This window comes from Ictidomys tridecemlineatus, chromosome 3, assembly GCF_052094955.1.
Source record: "Ictidomys tridecemlineatus isolate mIctTri1 chromosome 3, mIctTri1.hap1, whole genome shotgun sequence".
NCBI lineage: Eukaryota > Metazoa > Chordata > Mammalia > Rodentia > Sciuridae > Ictidomys > Ictidomys tridecemlineatus.
Window position 1 is genome coordinate 3,757,326 of NC_135479.1, and position 13,938 is coordinate 3,771,263.

The 13,938-nt window shown below is 59.2% G+C and overlaps 2 protein-coding genes across 5 annotated transcripts in view; one reads left to right on the forward strand and one right to left on the reverse strand.

Annotated features, from left to right (window-relative positions):
- Tk1 (thymidine kinase 1) overlaps nt 1–8,419 on the forward strand; it is a 27,774-nt gene extending 19,355 nt beyond the window's left edge. For all 3 annotated transcript variants that reach the window (XM_040268392.2, XM_040268391.2, XM_005332615.5), the window contains exons 4-7: nt 2,347–2,440; nt 7,120–7,209; nt 7,456–7,575; nt 7,682–8,419. In XM_040268392.2, the coding sequence (XP_040124326.1) occupies nt 2,347–2,440; nt 7,120–7,209; nt 7,456–7,575; nt 7,682–7,873 (496 nt within the window). In that variant the 3' untranslated portion in view covers nt 7,874–8,419. The remainder of the gene's footprint in view (nt 1–2,346; nt 2,441–7,119; nt 7,210–7,455; nt 7,576–7,681) is intronic.
- Nucleotides 8,420–9,409: 990 nt separating this feature from the next.
- Syngr2 (synaptogyrin 2) lies at nt 9,410–13,254 on the reverse strand. 2 transcript variants are annotated; one of them, XM_078041572.1, is made up of 4 exons: nt 12,969–13,242; nt 11,230–11,467; nt 10,583–10,722; nt 9,410–10,487 (listed from the first exon to the last, which is right to left on the reverse strand). In XM_078041572.1, exons 1-4 carry the CDS (start codon nt 13,065–13,067, stop codon nt 10,290–10,292), a joined length of 675 nt encoding a protein of 224 aa, XP_077897698.1. In that variant the 5' UTR covers nt 13,068–13,242; the 3' UTR covers nt 9,410–10,289. The 2 variants fall into 2 exon arrangements, with proteins under 2 accessions (XP_077897698.1, XP_077897699.1); XM_078041573.1 differs by lacking the exon at nt 10,583–10,722 and having other exon boundaries at nt 12,969–13,254.
- Between the last annotated feature and the right edge of the window lie 684 nt (nt 13,255–13,938).

Genomic DNA, 13,938 nt, shown 5'->3' on the forward strand with positions numbered 1-13,938 from the left:
CACCGCTGAAGAGGGATGGGATGCTTCTAGCCTGTGATGGGTAGAGGTCAAGAATGCTGCCAAACATCCTGTGTTGTCCAGGACAGCCCCTGCCACCCAGAAAAACCAGGCCCCAAATGACCATTGTGCCCAACATTGGGAAACCCTGATCTAGAGCTTGCATCAGTGCAGAGGCTGAACTCGGGTTTTGTTTGGCCTGTGCATTGATTCTTGTTTCGTGTTTTGGTCATCTGTCCTTCGCTGGCTCCCTATCATCTTGTGGCCTTGACACTTCCGGGTGTTATGTTTATCTGCCTAAATCCTGCGAACATTTCCGCCTACAACCTCAGGGCCGAGGTTAAATTTAGTTCCTTGGCGCACAGCAGGGCTGGTATTGTGAGCCAGAGGCACCCTTCCCCAGTCCTCTGGAACTGACCCAGTGACAGCTGTGCTGAGCCACATGTGCGTCCTGGGCCCACATCCCCAGGTCGCTCTTGGCTGTCTGAAGAACAGAGCTGCCCAGGGCACAGCCTGGGGTGGGAGGTGGCGTGGAGGGAGTGGTGGCCCAGCCTAGAGCGAGTGCCAGGGTTCAAGCAACCCTTCTGGCCAGGCCAGGCTAGCTGATGTGGTCGCGTACTCCTCCATGTTTGTTTCCTGGTGGTTCGTAACCATGGTGTCCACTGCCGGGATGGGGTGAGCATCCAGAAGGACAGTGAAAGCAGGGGCGGTGATGGGCAATTGCCACATGTACCTTCCAGACAGGTCAGATCACAGAGCCCTGCCAGGGGTCACAAGTCACTCTCACAGGAGAGATACTACCCTGGTCGAAGCCATAGCTGGCTTGCTCCTGTCCTCTCTCTGGTCTTGTGTGCTTGGAGAGGGAAGAGGGAATTTATTTATTTTCACTTTTTTTCCATATTCATGTGTGGTGCTGAGAATCGAACCCAGTGCCTCACACATGCTAGGCAAGTGCTCTACCACTGAGCCCTAGCCCCAGCCCAGGAAGAGGGAATTTGAAATGCACAAAATGTTGTTTCATGTTCTTCCCAGATCTTGACTGTTATTATTGAAAGATAATAACTAAGTAGTAGTCATGAAGTACTTTATTTTTTACAAATACAGCTACAAACTGCTGAGCCTTCAGGAAACTACCCTCTCTGAAGTCTAGTTCAGAAGATTAGGCAGAAATGGGAACAGAAGAAAACAACATTGTAGAAAAACATAGACACTATTTGGAAAGGCAGAGGACAGGGCACCACTTTCCATTCCTGAAATGGCCTGCTAGGGGGATGGGAGGTGGCACTGGAACATTCCCACACATGCCTCTCATAGCACGGCTGGGTGGGATCCTCCCAGCCGGATGACAGCAGGTCCACACTCCAAGCCTGGGATCAGCCTGGCTCTGCCAGGGAGGAACCATGTGCTCCTGGAGGGCTCCTTAGTTTTCTGGAGGTGCCAGAGGGAGGGAGCTGTGGGTCACTGCCCTACTGCTTACCTCTTAGCCTGAGTTGGTGCTTATGGGCTGCCCAGGGCCACATGGCATTTGTGGGCCCTTTCCTCCAAAAGAAAATACTTTTTTTTTTGGTGCTGTGGATTGAGGTCTTGCATATGCTGGACATGTGCTCTGCCACTGAACTACACCCCTAGCTCCTATGTGAAAATTTGAAAATTTTCACATATTTGAAAATTTGAATTGTATTTTCTTTTTTTTTTTTTTTTTTGGGGGGGGAGGGCAGTACGAGGGAGTGAAGCTCATGGACACTCCACCACTGAGCCACTTCCCCAGCCCTTTTTTGTATTTTATTAGAGACAGGGTCTCACTGAGTTGCTTAGCACCTCGCTATTGCTGAGGCTGGCTTTGAACTCAGGATCCTCCTGTCTCAGCCTCCCAAGTGGCTGGGATCATAGGCGTGCAACACCACACCCGACTATTCTGAATTTTAAAAGAAATGAAAACATTTTGTTGGCCCCAAAGCTATTGTGGGTGTTATCCCTGATGGAGAAGTCTCCCCTGGGCTGGCTCAGTGGTAGAGTGCTTGCCCAGCATGCATGAGGCCCTGGATTCCATCCCGGTACTGCAAACAGACAAAAACCAAAGTTGGCCTTGTCTGTCCCCCACCCCAGGGCACCGGAGAGAAGGGCTTCGCAGGCTCATCTTGGACTTTGAGATGACTTGTGTAGACAGACGCTCTTCTGAACAGGGTCCTGTATTCTCCCAGAGCTGTTCCCCTAATCGCTGGCTTTCTAGAGCTCTGCCAGGCGGCGGGGCTGCCCTGCAGGCGGGGGTGCCAGACGAGGGCCACACACACACATATCTGGTCCCAGGCCCCTCCCTCGGCCTTGCTCACCCTGGCTTCCCCTTGCCAGGAACACCATGGATGCTCTGCCGGCCTGCCTGCTGCGGGACACGGCCCAGGAGGCCCTGGGTGCGGCTGTCATCGGCATCGACGAGGGGCAGTTCGTAAGTGTCCCGTCCCAGCCTCCCCTCCCCGCGCTGGCTTGGAGGTTCTCTGCAGTAACGAGGCCAACGTGCCTCGACTCGTGTCAGAATACCTTGAATTCCCTCACTGGCTTCCACGTCACGGTCATATAGGGGTTTTTTTAGCCCTTAAAAATAGTTTAGTGAACAAAACAGATTAGATTTCTAACACTGTGTGTGGGGAGTGTTGTTTGGCTCCTTGTCTCTTCTGCTTGTTCCTGGGGGTTGATCTTTCTCCCTGCTGAAGCGTGTCCGTTGGCAGTTCTTGCAGCCAGGATGTGTGGGTGGGAAGGTGAAAACGTGTCTGGCTCCTGGTTTGGGCTGGGTGGCCAGCGCCTGGCCGGTCAGCCTTGCTGTTTTGCAAGGTGTGGCACCGCCATGTTCCGCGGAAAGGCTGTTGGCACCTGGCTGGTCTTGGAGAACAGAGTGTCCAGAGGAAGCTTAACAATCTACTCTTTTGGTTTTGCCTTGAATCCCTTGTTCTTCTATAGTCCGTCTGAAAAGTCTCGGGTTAGTCTCTCCGGCTGACTGCGTTTCTGTTGCTTCAGAAGCATGTTCCCTGGTGGAGTTTGCAGGCTGTCCTTGGTCTCGGTTCCTGACCTGTGCTTTGGGGTTTTGTTGTTGCAGGTTTATCTTGGATGAATGAAGCTGAAGCCCGCCCTCAATGGGGCTTAGTTTATCCCCTAGGCGGGTTTGATTTCACCTCCAGTCCATTAGGGAGGGCAGTGAAAGCTACGACGACAAATGCACCCCAAGTAACAGAGGCTGAGCAGGATGGACATTGTTCTTCCAATCCCCAGGATGGACCAGCGATTGAACCCAGGGGTTCAATCAAACTTCCCCAGCCCTTTTTTATATTTTATTCAGAGACAGGGTCTCGCTGAGTTGCTAAGTGCCTTTTTTTTTTTTTTTTTATAAAGGAAGTCTTCTATTAGTTTAGATAGATGACCCAAAGCTATTCAATCATATTCAACATTTGTGATTTTTTTTTTTTAGAGAGAGAGAATTTTAATATTTATTTTTTAGTTTTTGGCGGACACAACACCTTTGTTTGTATGTGGTGCTGAGGATCGAATCCGGGCTGCACGCATGCCAGGCGAGCACGCTACCGCTTGAGCCACAACCCCAGCCCGCTAAGTGCCTTGCTAAGTTGCTGAGGTGGCTTTGAACTCTCTATCCTCCTGCCTCAGCCTCCCAAATCACTGGGATTACAGGCTGACTTTTTTTTTTTTTTTTTTTTAGTTGCAGATGGACACGATATTCTTAACTATTTATTTCTATATGGTGCTGAGGATTGAACCCAGGGCCTCATGTGTTCTAGGCAAGTGCTCTACCACTGAGCCACAGCCCCAGCCCACACATTTCTTTTTTTAATCGTCCAGTAAAGATGGAATAAAGTCAAGGTATGCCCCATGGTGATTTGATAAAAGAGTGACACACAATCGGAACTTATTTCTCACGTGGTCCTATGTGACTCCAACTCGATTGATGGAGAACCTGCCCATGGGGCTGGCCACTGTCACAGGGGGGTCCCGTTCAGAATGGAAAGGAAAATCCAGAACACACTTTGGGTGTGGGTTTTCATGGGCCAGTCTAGAAGTCACTTATGTCACCTCTGCTGACCTACAGCTTGAGCAGGGCCCGTCAACCAGGCAGAGCCTGCTCTGTTCCCTGGAGGGAGAAGCTGGGCTGGTTGGTAAGTCACAGGCTCCCTACCCACACATGTGGGGCCTCTCCTCTCTGAGACGGACACAGAGCTGCCGATGCCCACTCTGGGTTCCTGACCTCTGGGAGCTGGCATCTGCCCACCCGCCTTGGGCATGCCAGGCACATTTCAGATCCTCGATGTGCTTTTGAGCACAGTGATTCCCGGCAAGAAGGTGAGCTGGGTTTGGACAGAGGGTGGACGTTCCCTGTCCCCTCCAGCCGTGTTCTCAGAATGGACCTGAGGACCGGGAGTCAGCTCTGGGAAGCTCTCCTGGGGTTCCAGAGCCTGGATTCCAGCTCTTGAGGAATTATCACACCCAGTGTAAATCCGTCACCAGGGCAGAGACTAGCTCCGCGCTCAGTGCTCCTCTAGCACCACGGGGCCACAGAAATAAACAAACAAAAGGAAAACATGTCCAGACTGCCCAGCCGCTGGGCCCTGGTTCTCCACAGAAGTCCAGGGGCTTCCTGTGGTGAAGCAGGACCAAAAGGGCCCTCCCCCCGCCCACGACCTTCCCGTGGTTGTGGAGGGCAGTGAGTCTGCTGAAGCCCCAGCCAGGGTGCTGCGCTCACAGGGCCCGTGGCACCGCGTGGCAATATGGAGACCGTTTCTGTTTGTCATCGCTGTGTGTTTTATTTCTATTTGCCACACACAACAGGCTTAATCTAGGAAAAGTGAAGCACACACATGGGAGTCCGTCGTTTGCTGTGTGGGTGTCTTCCAGCCGGAGACCACCAGGAACAGCGCTCGGGCTGACGGCCCGGCTCTCCTGCCTGCTGTGGGTGGGGACCTGGGGTCCCTGGGGTTCCTCTGGAGGAGGGCTTTGACGTTGAGCAGGTGCCCTCGGGAAGCTGAGGCGAGGGTGTGTGGAAGGAGGCCACCACTGTGTGGCTAGGTTGGCCCCAGTGCCCTTCTGGTCTCTGTGGGTTCATATCCCGAGCTGTGGTGTGTGGTGAGTTGCTGGGCGTCCACTGCTTTCTGGCTGAGATAGTGTTTTGTCTGCTCAGACAGGGCTGGGGCGGGGTCTTGTCTGTCTCCTTCATCCTGGGCAGAGTGGCCTTGCCTAATTTTGGCTCCTAATATCAACTGTTTAGCTAGGTGGCCGGTCACACCTGTGATGCCAGCAGCTTGGAAAGCTGAGCCAGGAGGATCACAAATTCCAGGTCCGGCTGGGCAATTTAGCTAGATCCTGTCTCAAAATAAAATAAAAAGGGTTGAAGTGTGGCGCAGCAGTGGAGTGCCCCTGGGTTCCATCCCCAGTCCCCCAAAAAACTGACTGTGGCCACCACCAGGGTCCTCTAAGTGCCAGGCCAGTTTCTGGCTGCTGAGGGCCCTTTCTCTCACCGCCCAGAAAAGAAGAAGACATGTTGACCTAGATCCTTCTGATCTTCAGGGCACGTAGTTCTACAGAGGGTTCGTGTCACAAGCTGTGACCGTTGTGTGTGTCGCTGGGCCAAGACGCCAGTCTCACTCGGTTCCTAAGCTCGTCCTGTGGGGCAGCAGCACTGGGTGCTGAGGACACAAGCCGCAGCCCCTGCCTGAGCTTACACTCGTCAGATGGTGACCGCGGTGAGGAAGTGAGGGGACAGGGCCTTCAGGGGCATGGAGAGTTAAGGCAGGACATGCCCTCTGGGGATGGCCAGAGAGGGCCTAAGGAGCCCGGGTGCCCAGCCGTGGGGAAGGCCCAGCCTGTGGCTGTCTGGGGATCGAGGTGTGACTAGAGCCATCAGGGTGGAGCCGCAGCTTAGGTGGCTGCAGGCCAGCTGCTGGCCAAGGCCTGGACCTTAAACCTGGAAAGAATCAAGAGTTGGAGGGTGGCCTGGAGAGCAGAGGACAGGCGGACCTGCCGGGCCTCTGGGTGTGTGCGCAGGCCCCCCGCGGTGCTTCCCAGTGCTGACGGCCAGCGTGGCTGGCACTTCCCGGGTTTCTTGGTCATCTGTATTCATTTCTCTCGGGAGCTGCCTTTTTAGGTCCCCCATTTCACTCTCCTGCTGCTGGTGGTGGTGGAGGTGCAGCAGCTGAGTGAGTCTCTCCTGTTCACCTGCCTGGTGTTTGTCTCTGGCGTTTCATTCAGTCTTTTGCCATTCGGGGACTTTTGGCTTTTTTCTCTTTGTCATGTTCTCCACTGCTGTCCTTTGTGGCCCTTGCCCTGAGCCTTGGGTGCCAGTGCCCTACTGTGCCAGGGTCCGCTCCAGCCCTGCTGTGAGCACCCAACTCTTGGCAGGTGTGGAAGAATATGAAAACCCACCTCCAGACTCCTAATCCCTCCCCCATCCAGATTCTCAGAAATGGTGGGCTGAGCTGGGTGGGATCCATCCGCCTGTGATCCCAGGGACTCAGGAGGCTGAGGCAGGAGGATGCCAAGTTTGAGGCCAGCCTCAATAATTTAGTGAGGCCCCTAAGCAATTTAGTGAGATCCTGTCTCAAAATAAAAAATTATAAAAGGGCAGGGGATGTGACTCAGTGGTTAAGCCCTTCTGGGCTCAGGACCCAGTTACCAAAAATAAGGAAGGGCTGGCTGGCTGCAGGTTCCCCAGAGATGCAGAAACTGAACCCAGTGGGCAGGCTTGTCCCTGGCGGGCTCCTTGCTGCCCGGCTGGCTCATCCCTTGCAGGTCCATGGTAAGCATGACCTGCACTCCTGGAGCCCCCTCCGGACCTCAAACAGCGCAGTAGCTTGATTCTCTGATGGTTCTGGAGGCCAGGAGTCCAAGAGCAAGGTGTTGGCAGGGCTGGGTCCTTCTGAGGACCATGAGGGAAGGACTGTGGAGATGCCCCTTCCAGGTGCAGCAGTCCAGGGCCAGGTACTGGTACCCGGCTGCTGCTTTGCTGTGGAGGGGGCTGGGCAGTGGGTGGGCGTGTGGGTGACCTGGTCCCCTGCCCTGGGGACCCTGGAGAGAGTACTGGCTGAGGCGGCCCTGCTTGGCCCGAGCTCATTCTCCGTGTCCCCCCAGTTCCCTGACATCGTGGAGTTCTGTGAGACCATGGCCAACGCCGGCAAGACGGTGATCGTGGCGGCGCTGGACGGGACTTTCCAGAGGAAGGTGCGGCCTGGCCGGGTCTCGGGTGGGACGAGTGGGGAGAGGGCCTCGGCGGACACAGGGCACAGAGCCGGTCTGCCCAGCCGTGCTGCTTCTGCTGCCGCAGGTGCCCCGCGTTGGCAGAGGGTCCTCGGGGTGTGGCACTTGGGGACAGTAGGTCAGGGCGAAGTCCCTGGCCCCAGTGCTGCGGGTCAAAGGGTGGAGCCTCGACGCGCACCTGGCAGGTGGCTGAGCGCTTCCGTGTCGCAGGCGTTTGGTGCCATCCTGAACCTGGTGCCCCTGGCCGAGAGCGTGGTGAAGCTGACGGCTGTGTGCATGGAGTGCTTCCGGGAAGCCGCCTACACCAAGAGGCTGGGCCTGGAGAAGGAGGTAGCGCCCGCCCCCTGCTGCGGGGCGGGGAGGGCGTGGAGGGCGTGGGACCGCCCCCTCCCTGTCCCAACCCCTCCTCTCAACCCTTTCTGGTCCCTGCTGCCAGGTGGAGGTGATCGGAGGAGCAGACAAGTACCACTCCGTGTGTCGCCTCTGCTACTTCAAGAAGTCCTCGGTGCAGCCTGCGGGGCAGGACAACAAGGAGAACTGCCCGGCACTGGGGAGGGCTGGGGAGGCCGCCGCTGTCCGGAAGCTCTTTGCCCCGCAGCAGGTCCTGCAGTGCAGCCCCACCAACTGAGGCCCAGGACCTGCCCGCGGCCCTGCTGCTGCCCCTGCGCGGGGTGGCCTTCTGAGGAGCCTGGGGAGGGCAGGAGGGTCTGCCTGTGGGGCTTGCCATGGGACAGTCCTCGCTGGGCCTGGTCTGCTGTCACAGCTTCCCTCCTTGGGCCCTTTCTCAGTTCTCCCAGCTGCTGGGAAGGTCTTCCCTGGGCTGGAGCCTGCGTGTCTGGTGGTTTGGGGTCTGGCTGCTGCAGCTGGGGACAGAGTGGCATGCTGTTGTGACATGGGTGCTGTGGGCTGGCTTCCTCCTTGGTGCCGTCACCGCAGGTTTCTGTTCTCCTTGGGAAGTTTGCACCACACTTCAGCCCATCCCCACAGAGCCCCCGGCTGCTCCTGAGGATCACCTGCACTGCTGACCACTGCTGCACTTTGGGCTGAAAGCCCTTCCAGTGTCATGAGCCAGCTGGGGCTCAGACCCCAGGGGCTTGTTTCTTAGAGAGGGAGGGAGGGAGGGGGCCATGCATTTTTTCATCAGAGTGTAAATAAATACCATTAAGACCCACTAGTTGGGGGCTGGGTGTGGCTCAGTGGTGGAGTGCACAAGGCCCTGGTGCTTACCCAGCGCAGCCAAAAAAAGTCACCAGTGGCTGAAGTCATCTCCGCCTAGCCCCCAGGGTTGTGGAGACAGCTCTCACATGACAGGGAGGGGAGTCCCCCTCGGTCTGTCCTGCTTACCTCTGACCACGGAGTGTGTCCTAATCTGCCTGCTTGGCTGGCTGGCTGGTTTCAGGACAAAAATGGGTGAAGGAGCCTGGGTCCCAGGTTGGAAAAGCGTGATGTGCTGGGGCTGAGAGGCCAGGTTTCATTTGAAGACAAGACACTTGGTAGTTCAGGAGCCAAGAAGATGGCTCAGCTGCCTGGAGAGCAGGCTGTGGGTGGCTCCTTTGGAGGCCAGGGTCCACTGGAGCTGGAATGTTCTTACTAGGTCTGGGCCACACACCTACCCAAGTCCCCAGTGTCAGGGGACTTTGCTTTGCCCCACCTGTGAGGGTGCTCATGAATACTTGTGGCTCAGACCCTGTTAGTGGGGCCCTGTCGGTTTGTGCTTGAGATTTTGAAACTCTCAGGGCCCACTTCTGATTTCTGTTAACAGCCCAAAAGGGGAAGCCAGGCGTTGTGCGTCTCCTGCCAGAGACGGGCCTGCTCGCTGCTCCCTCCCCAGGAGAGTCCCAGGCTCAGCCCTCACCTGTGGGAAAGTAGAGGCTCTAGTCCATCACCCTTCTGGGGCCGCCCTCACCATGGAGTAGGGGAGGGAAGGGGCAGCTCCCAGGTAACCCCCAGCACTGGCAAGGCAGTCCAGAAAAACCTGTCTTGTTTACAAGCTGAGCACGGGTGCTATTTTGGGTGCTGGGGAGGCAGTGTGCTGAGGGGGTGTGTCGCTAGGCATGCAGGAGTCACTGCCAGGCCTCACTCAAAATGCCAGCCCAGGAGCCCAGGCCCCCAGGGCAGGTGGGATTCTCCCCCAGGCTGAGATCCAACCAAGGACGGTAGAAACTGAAAGAAAAATATTTATTCCATCTCTAATCCAGACTCAACCTCAGGGCAAGGGCATCTTCTCCCAAGGCTTTTTTAGTACATTCGAATATTGTGGGGTGCCCCTGCCCTCCCCCTATTCTTAAACCGAAGTTGCAGGATATTTACATAAAGCTGGGTGTTATCAGGCAAAGTCCCTCCCTGCTGCCCTGGTAGGGCCAGCAGGAAGTGCTGCCAGTCATGCCTGGGTGGCAGCAGCCCCACCCCACGGCTGTCAGGGAGGGAGCCAGCCCAGGGGTTGGCACAGTGGTGACCCTGAGGGTCCAGCAGTGAGCTTGGCCCAGCCTGAGGCCAGGCAAGGGACCAGAGTGGCAGACCTGAGTGAGGAGGCAGGGAGCCTGAGCCAGCACCAAACAGACATAAGGACTCCCAACCCGTCTTTGGCAGAAAACCCAAATCACTGGCTCCTACAGCCCTGGGCTGGGCTGGGCTCCTTCAGGATGGGGGGATGCTGGGCCCTTATCAACAGGGCCCATCATCCACACCTTCCTGCTTCTGGCGACTCCAGCAGGGTTAGCAAGTCATTAAAAGCATTGAGGGCTGGGGTATAGCTCAGTGGTCGGGCACTTGCCTAGCAAGAGCAAGGCCCTGGGTTCAAGCCCCAGCATCGCCCCCAAAAAAATAAGCAATGAGAAAACATCTAACTAAAAACCCTGTCCTAAAAAATACCCATGGGGTGCGTGGCTGCAAAGCCCTTGGGCACAGGCACTTGGGTGTGCTCTGCCAGCACAGGCAGGCGTGAGAAGGCCCGGACAGCAGCAGCAGGTGTGGGCCAGAGGAACTACAGCCCGGAGGAAAAGTCCAGGGCAGGGGGAGGCCCCGGGCACCCTCCCTGCGGCCACTCAGTACACGGCCGGCGGCTGGTAGCCCTCAGTGGTCTCCGCACTCTGAGTGAAGGGAGGCTGCTGGTAGTTATCCACTGATGCGCTGGGGTAGGAGGCGTAGGCCGTGTTGGGGTCTGGGGTGGGGTCCACATAGTTCTGGATGAAGGCGTCCACTCCGGCCTTGTAGCGCTGGTAGGCCAGGGAAGCCAGTGCGCCCTGCAGGGAGACCTGAGGTTTAGGCAGGACAGGGGGCCCCGATCCCCCTCAGTCTTCACTGAGGACCCAGACCCGCCCGCTGCCCAGCTACCTACCCAGGAGAAGATGGAGAAGAAGCTGAAGGTGATGGCTGCCCGAGCCGAGTCCGCCCCCACCAACACATCCTCCAGCTTGGTGGCTGCCCACTGGTTGGTCAGGAAGCAGAAACCAACAAACCACAGGAAGGTCCAGAGAGCTAGGGAGAGGACGGAGGGTGAGCTCCAGGGAGTGGCAGGGGCTTTCCAGAGAGCTGGGGAGGGGGAGGCCGAGGCAGGAATCTCCCCAAGCTTCACGGCCTGTGAGCCAGGAGCTGGGGCAGGGCTAAGGGGACGAGGGCTGGTGCCCGAGTCCCGCCTTGTACCCACCACCCACAGGATTCAGCAGACAGTCTGGAAGCCTTCTGTGCAGGTCAGGGGTCACAGGACACAGGGGGGGTTAGGTGCCCTGAGATACTCTTTCCCTCCCCAGTATCTCTCTCTGGTGCTGGGGATTGAACCCCGGGGTGCTCTACCACTGAGCTGTCTCCAGTCCTTTTATTTTGAGATAAGATCTTACTAAATTGAAGCTTATGGCCTCAAACTTGCCACCCTGCCTCATCCCCTAGTCGCTGGGATTCCAGGCAGATGCCACTGTGCCCAGTCCTCCCAAGTCCCTTAATCCTAGAGCCCTAGGACCACGGCCTCTCACTCCTACAGACGGATACCTGAGAAGAGCAGGTCGCCAATGACCAGGTACTTGCGGTCAGTGGCGCTGCTGATCTGGGGAAAATAGACGTCAACCACGAAGAAGAAGGCGGAGGCCAGGAAGGCCAGCACACCGACGGCGCAGCCGTAGCGGCAGGCGTCCTCGTTGTGATTGAACACACAGTACAGCTGGGGGGTCTCGGGGGTGTTGCTGTAGCCCTCGCCGAAGATGCAGGAGAACACGATCAAGGCGAAGACCTAGGGGAGAAAGGCCATCCGGTGGGCGGCCCCCAATGAGTCCCTCTGGGGGCACAGCCAGTGGGTACCCCTTCTGAGATCCAGAGAACCGAGACCCAGGCAGCGTGTGTGGACACATGCCTCTCCCACTACAGCTGGCCCCTGAGGCTAGGACTCCTGGCCTGGGGAACACCTGTGCCCAGCTGCCTGCCTACAGGGTCATCTCAAACAGTCTGAAATGGAGCTGAAGGGCAGTCCACCCACCCCACTGTGCTGTGAATGAGTCTTAAACAAAACTTCCAGTCATAACCCCTCCCCTCATCATCTTGTACCCCCACTGGGCCAACTTGCCTGGGCTCCCCACCTCTGGAAAGCCACGCCAGAGTGCCTGGGGGTCCCATCTCCCTAAGCCCCCCTCCTGCAGTAGCCCTGGCCCCTCTAACTCTTTCCAGGTCCAGACTCAACTCCCTAGTGGGCCGGCTTCGCCCTACAAGGACTTCCGGTCTTGGCCTTTCAGCATTCTGGTCCCTCCCCTCCCGGGGCCCTCAGGTCTCCCGCCCCAAAATGTGCCCTGCCTGCACCAGGTGCTCCAGGTGGTCTGACCCACAGGCCTGTGCTCTGGAGAAATTGGGCAGCATGGGGAAGGACCAGCTGGATCTGCCAGAGGGACTCCAGTCCAGTGGGAATAGCCCCACATCACCCCATCTCCTTCTCAATCTTCAATGCCCCTGCCCATGCCCACCCCACCTCAGGGCAATGTGGGTCAGTCAGTGGGCACCTGGCTCCCTGAGACCCCTATGGCCCAGCCCTGGCCTGCCCAGCCCTGCAGGTCCTCTCAGGGAGCTCTCAATAGGCGTCTGGGGCTAGAAGTCACAGCCCTATCCCAGCTGGAGATGGAGGCGGATCTCCGGGTGCTGGGAGCAGAGTGCCCACAGGCCTCCTGGCACTGCCATCCCGACCCGCAGAGCATCTGCTCCTCGGGCACTTCCCAGCGCAGCACCACTCAGACCTCACAGTCAGGCGGGGGGGCCCCCCACCTTCGGGTTCCACAGGCGAGGACCCCCTGCCAGGCCCATGGGGAGGGCGCACATTTGAGTCCCCGGGTCTTGGGGAGGGCAGCGGACTCGGGGCAGCTCCTGGGTGGGGAGGAAACTGTTTCCAGGCACCAGGCAGCCCCCTCCCTGCCCGCGTGTGGCTCCAGAAAGTCCCCTCCCGTGAACTCCCAAGCTGGGAGTCGCGCGCGCGGCCACCTGTTCTGGAGCTGCCCCAAGACCCTCCCACTGCCAGCAGGGCGACAGGCCTGCTCCCCGCGGCGCCTCCCCGGCACCGCGCCGCGGCGACGGGGGCAGGGGGTGCGGGGACGGCGGGCCCGGGACCCCAGGGGACGGCGGGCGGGAACCTGGAGGGCACGGCTGGCCCCTGGACGCCAGCCCCGTGCGCGCCGCAGGCCCGGGACGCCGGGCGCCGCCACCTGTCGCGCTCCCGGGCGGGGGTCGCGCGACGCCCGCCCGCTCCCGCTCACCATGCTCAGGGCGCGCGCCACCACCTGCGGCTGCGCCAGGAAGCGCCGTAGGTCGAAGGAGCCGCCCGCCTTGGCCGCGCCGTAGGCCCCGCTCTCCATGTCGCCGCCGCCGCCGCGCCGCGGAACGCCAGGAACCAGCCGGGCCCGCCCCGCCCGGCCGAGGGGCGTGGCCGCGCCGCCGGGGACCGAGGACAAAGTGCCGCCCCGGCGAGCGGCGGCGGCAGGTGGCGGCGGCTGGACGGCCGAGGAGTGCTGCGCGACCGTGCGTCCCCGGGGGTCGGAGGCGACGCAGTGCCGAGGAAGAGGGCCCGCCCCCGGCCCCCCGGGCCCTCCTCCAGGACGCCGCTGGCCCCGCCCAGCGCCCCCCCCCGCCGCCCCGGGCCCCGCCGCCGCGTGGGGACAGCGCGCGCCGTTGCTCGCGGGGCGGGCTCGGTGCCCAGCTGCGCGACCGAGAAAAAAACAAAAAGCAGCCACAGCCCGCGACCTCTCCCCGTCGCTCCTCCTCCTCGGGTCGGGACCCCCTCTTCCTCACCCTTCCCGGGCTGGGCCGAGTGGCCGCGCGCTTCCAGGTCCCTAGGAGGTGTGCACACAGCCCAGGCTCCCAGGGAGGCAGGCGGGGGCCGAAGTCAGCTCAGTTCTGGCCTCTTCCCGGCGCCCTCCGACCCACACCAAAAAGAGGTTCAGAGCCTCTGAGACGGGAGCCGGAGAGCTGGCGCTCGCCGGGGTGCGGACCGTGGGAACCGAGGGGCGTCTCGGGCGGGGGTCGCCACGTGCTGCCTCCCAGGGAAGAATTACACCCTTTGCTAGTGGCAGGTGAGGACAGTGAGGGCCCCTGTACCTAGTGAGCAGGCCAGAGAGAGGTGAGCCTGGGGACGGGGCACCACAGGGCAGGGGGGCAGGGGTGGGGAGGACCTGGCCTGTCACCAGTGGTCCTCCGCCTCCTCCCCACATTTGGGTGACCACTTGGATG

Coding starts and splice junctions, on each gene's coding strand:
- Syngr2 (XM_078041572.1), bottom strand. CDS start 13,067: ATGGAGAGCGGGGCCTACGGCGCGGCCAAGGCGGGCGGCTCCTTCGAC. Junction 11,468..12,968: donor TGGCGCGCGCCCTGAGCATG/GTGAGCGGGAGC, acceptor TTTCTCCCCTAG/GTCTTCGCCTTGATCGTGTT. Junction 10,723..11,229: donor TGGCGACCTGCTCTTCTCAG/GTATCCGTCTGT, acceptor TCCTCTCCCTAG/CTCTCTGGACCTTCCTGTGG.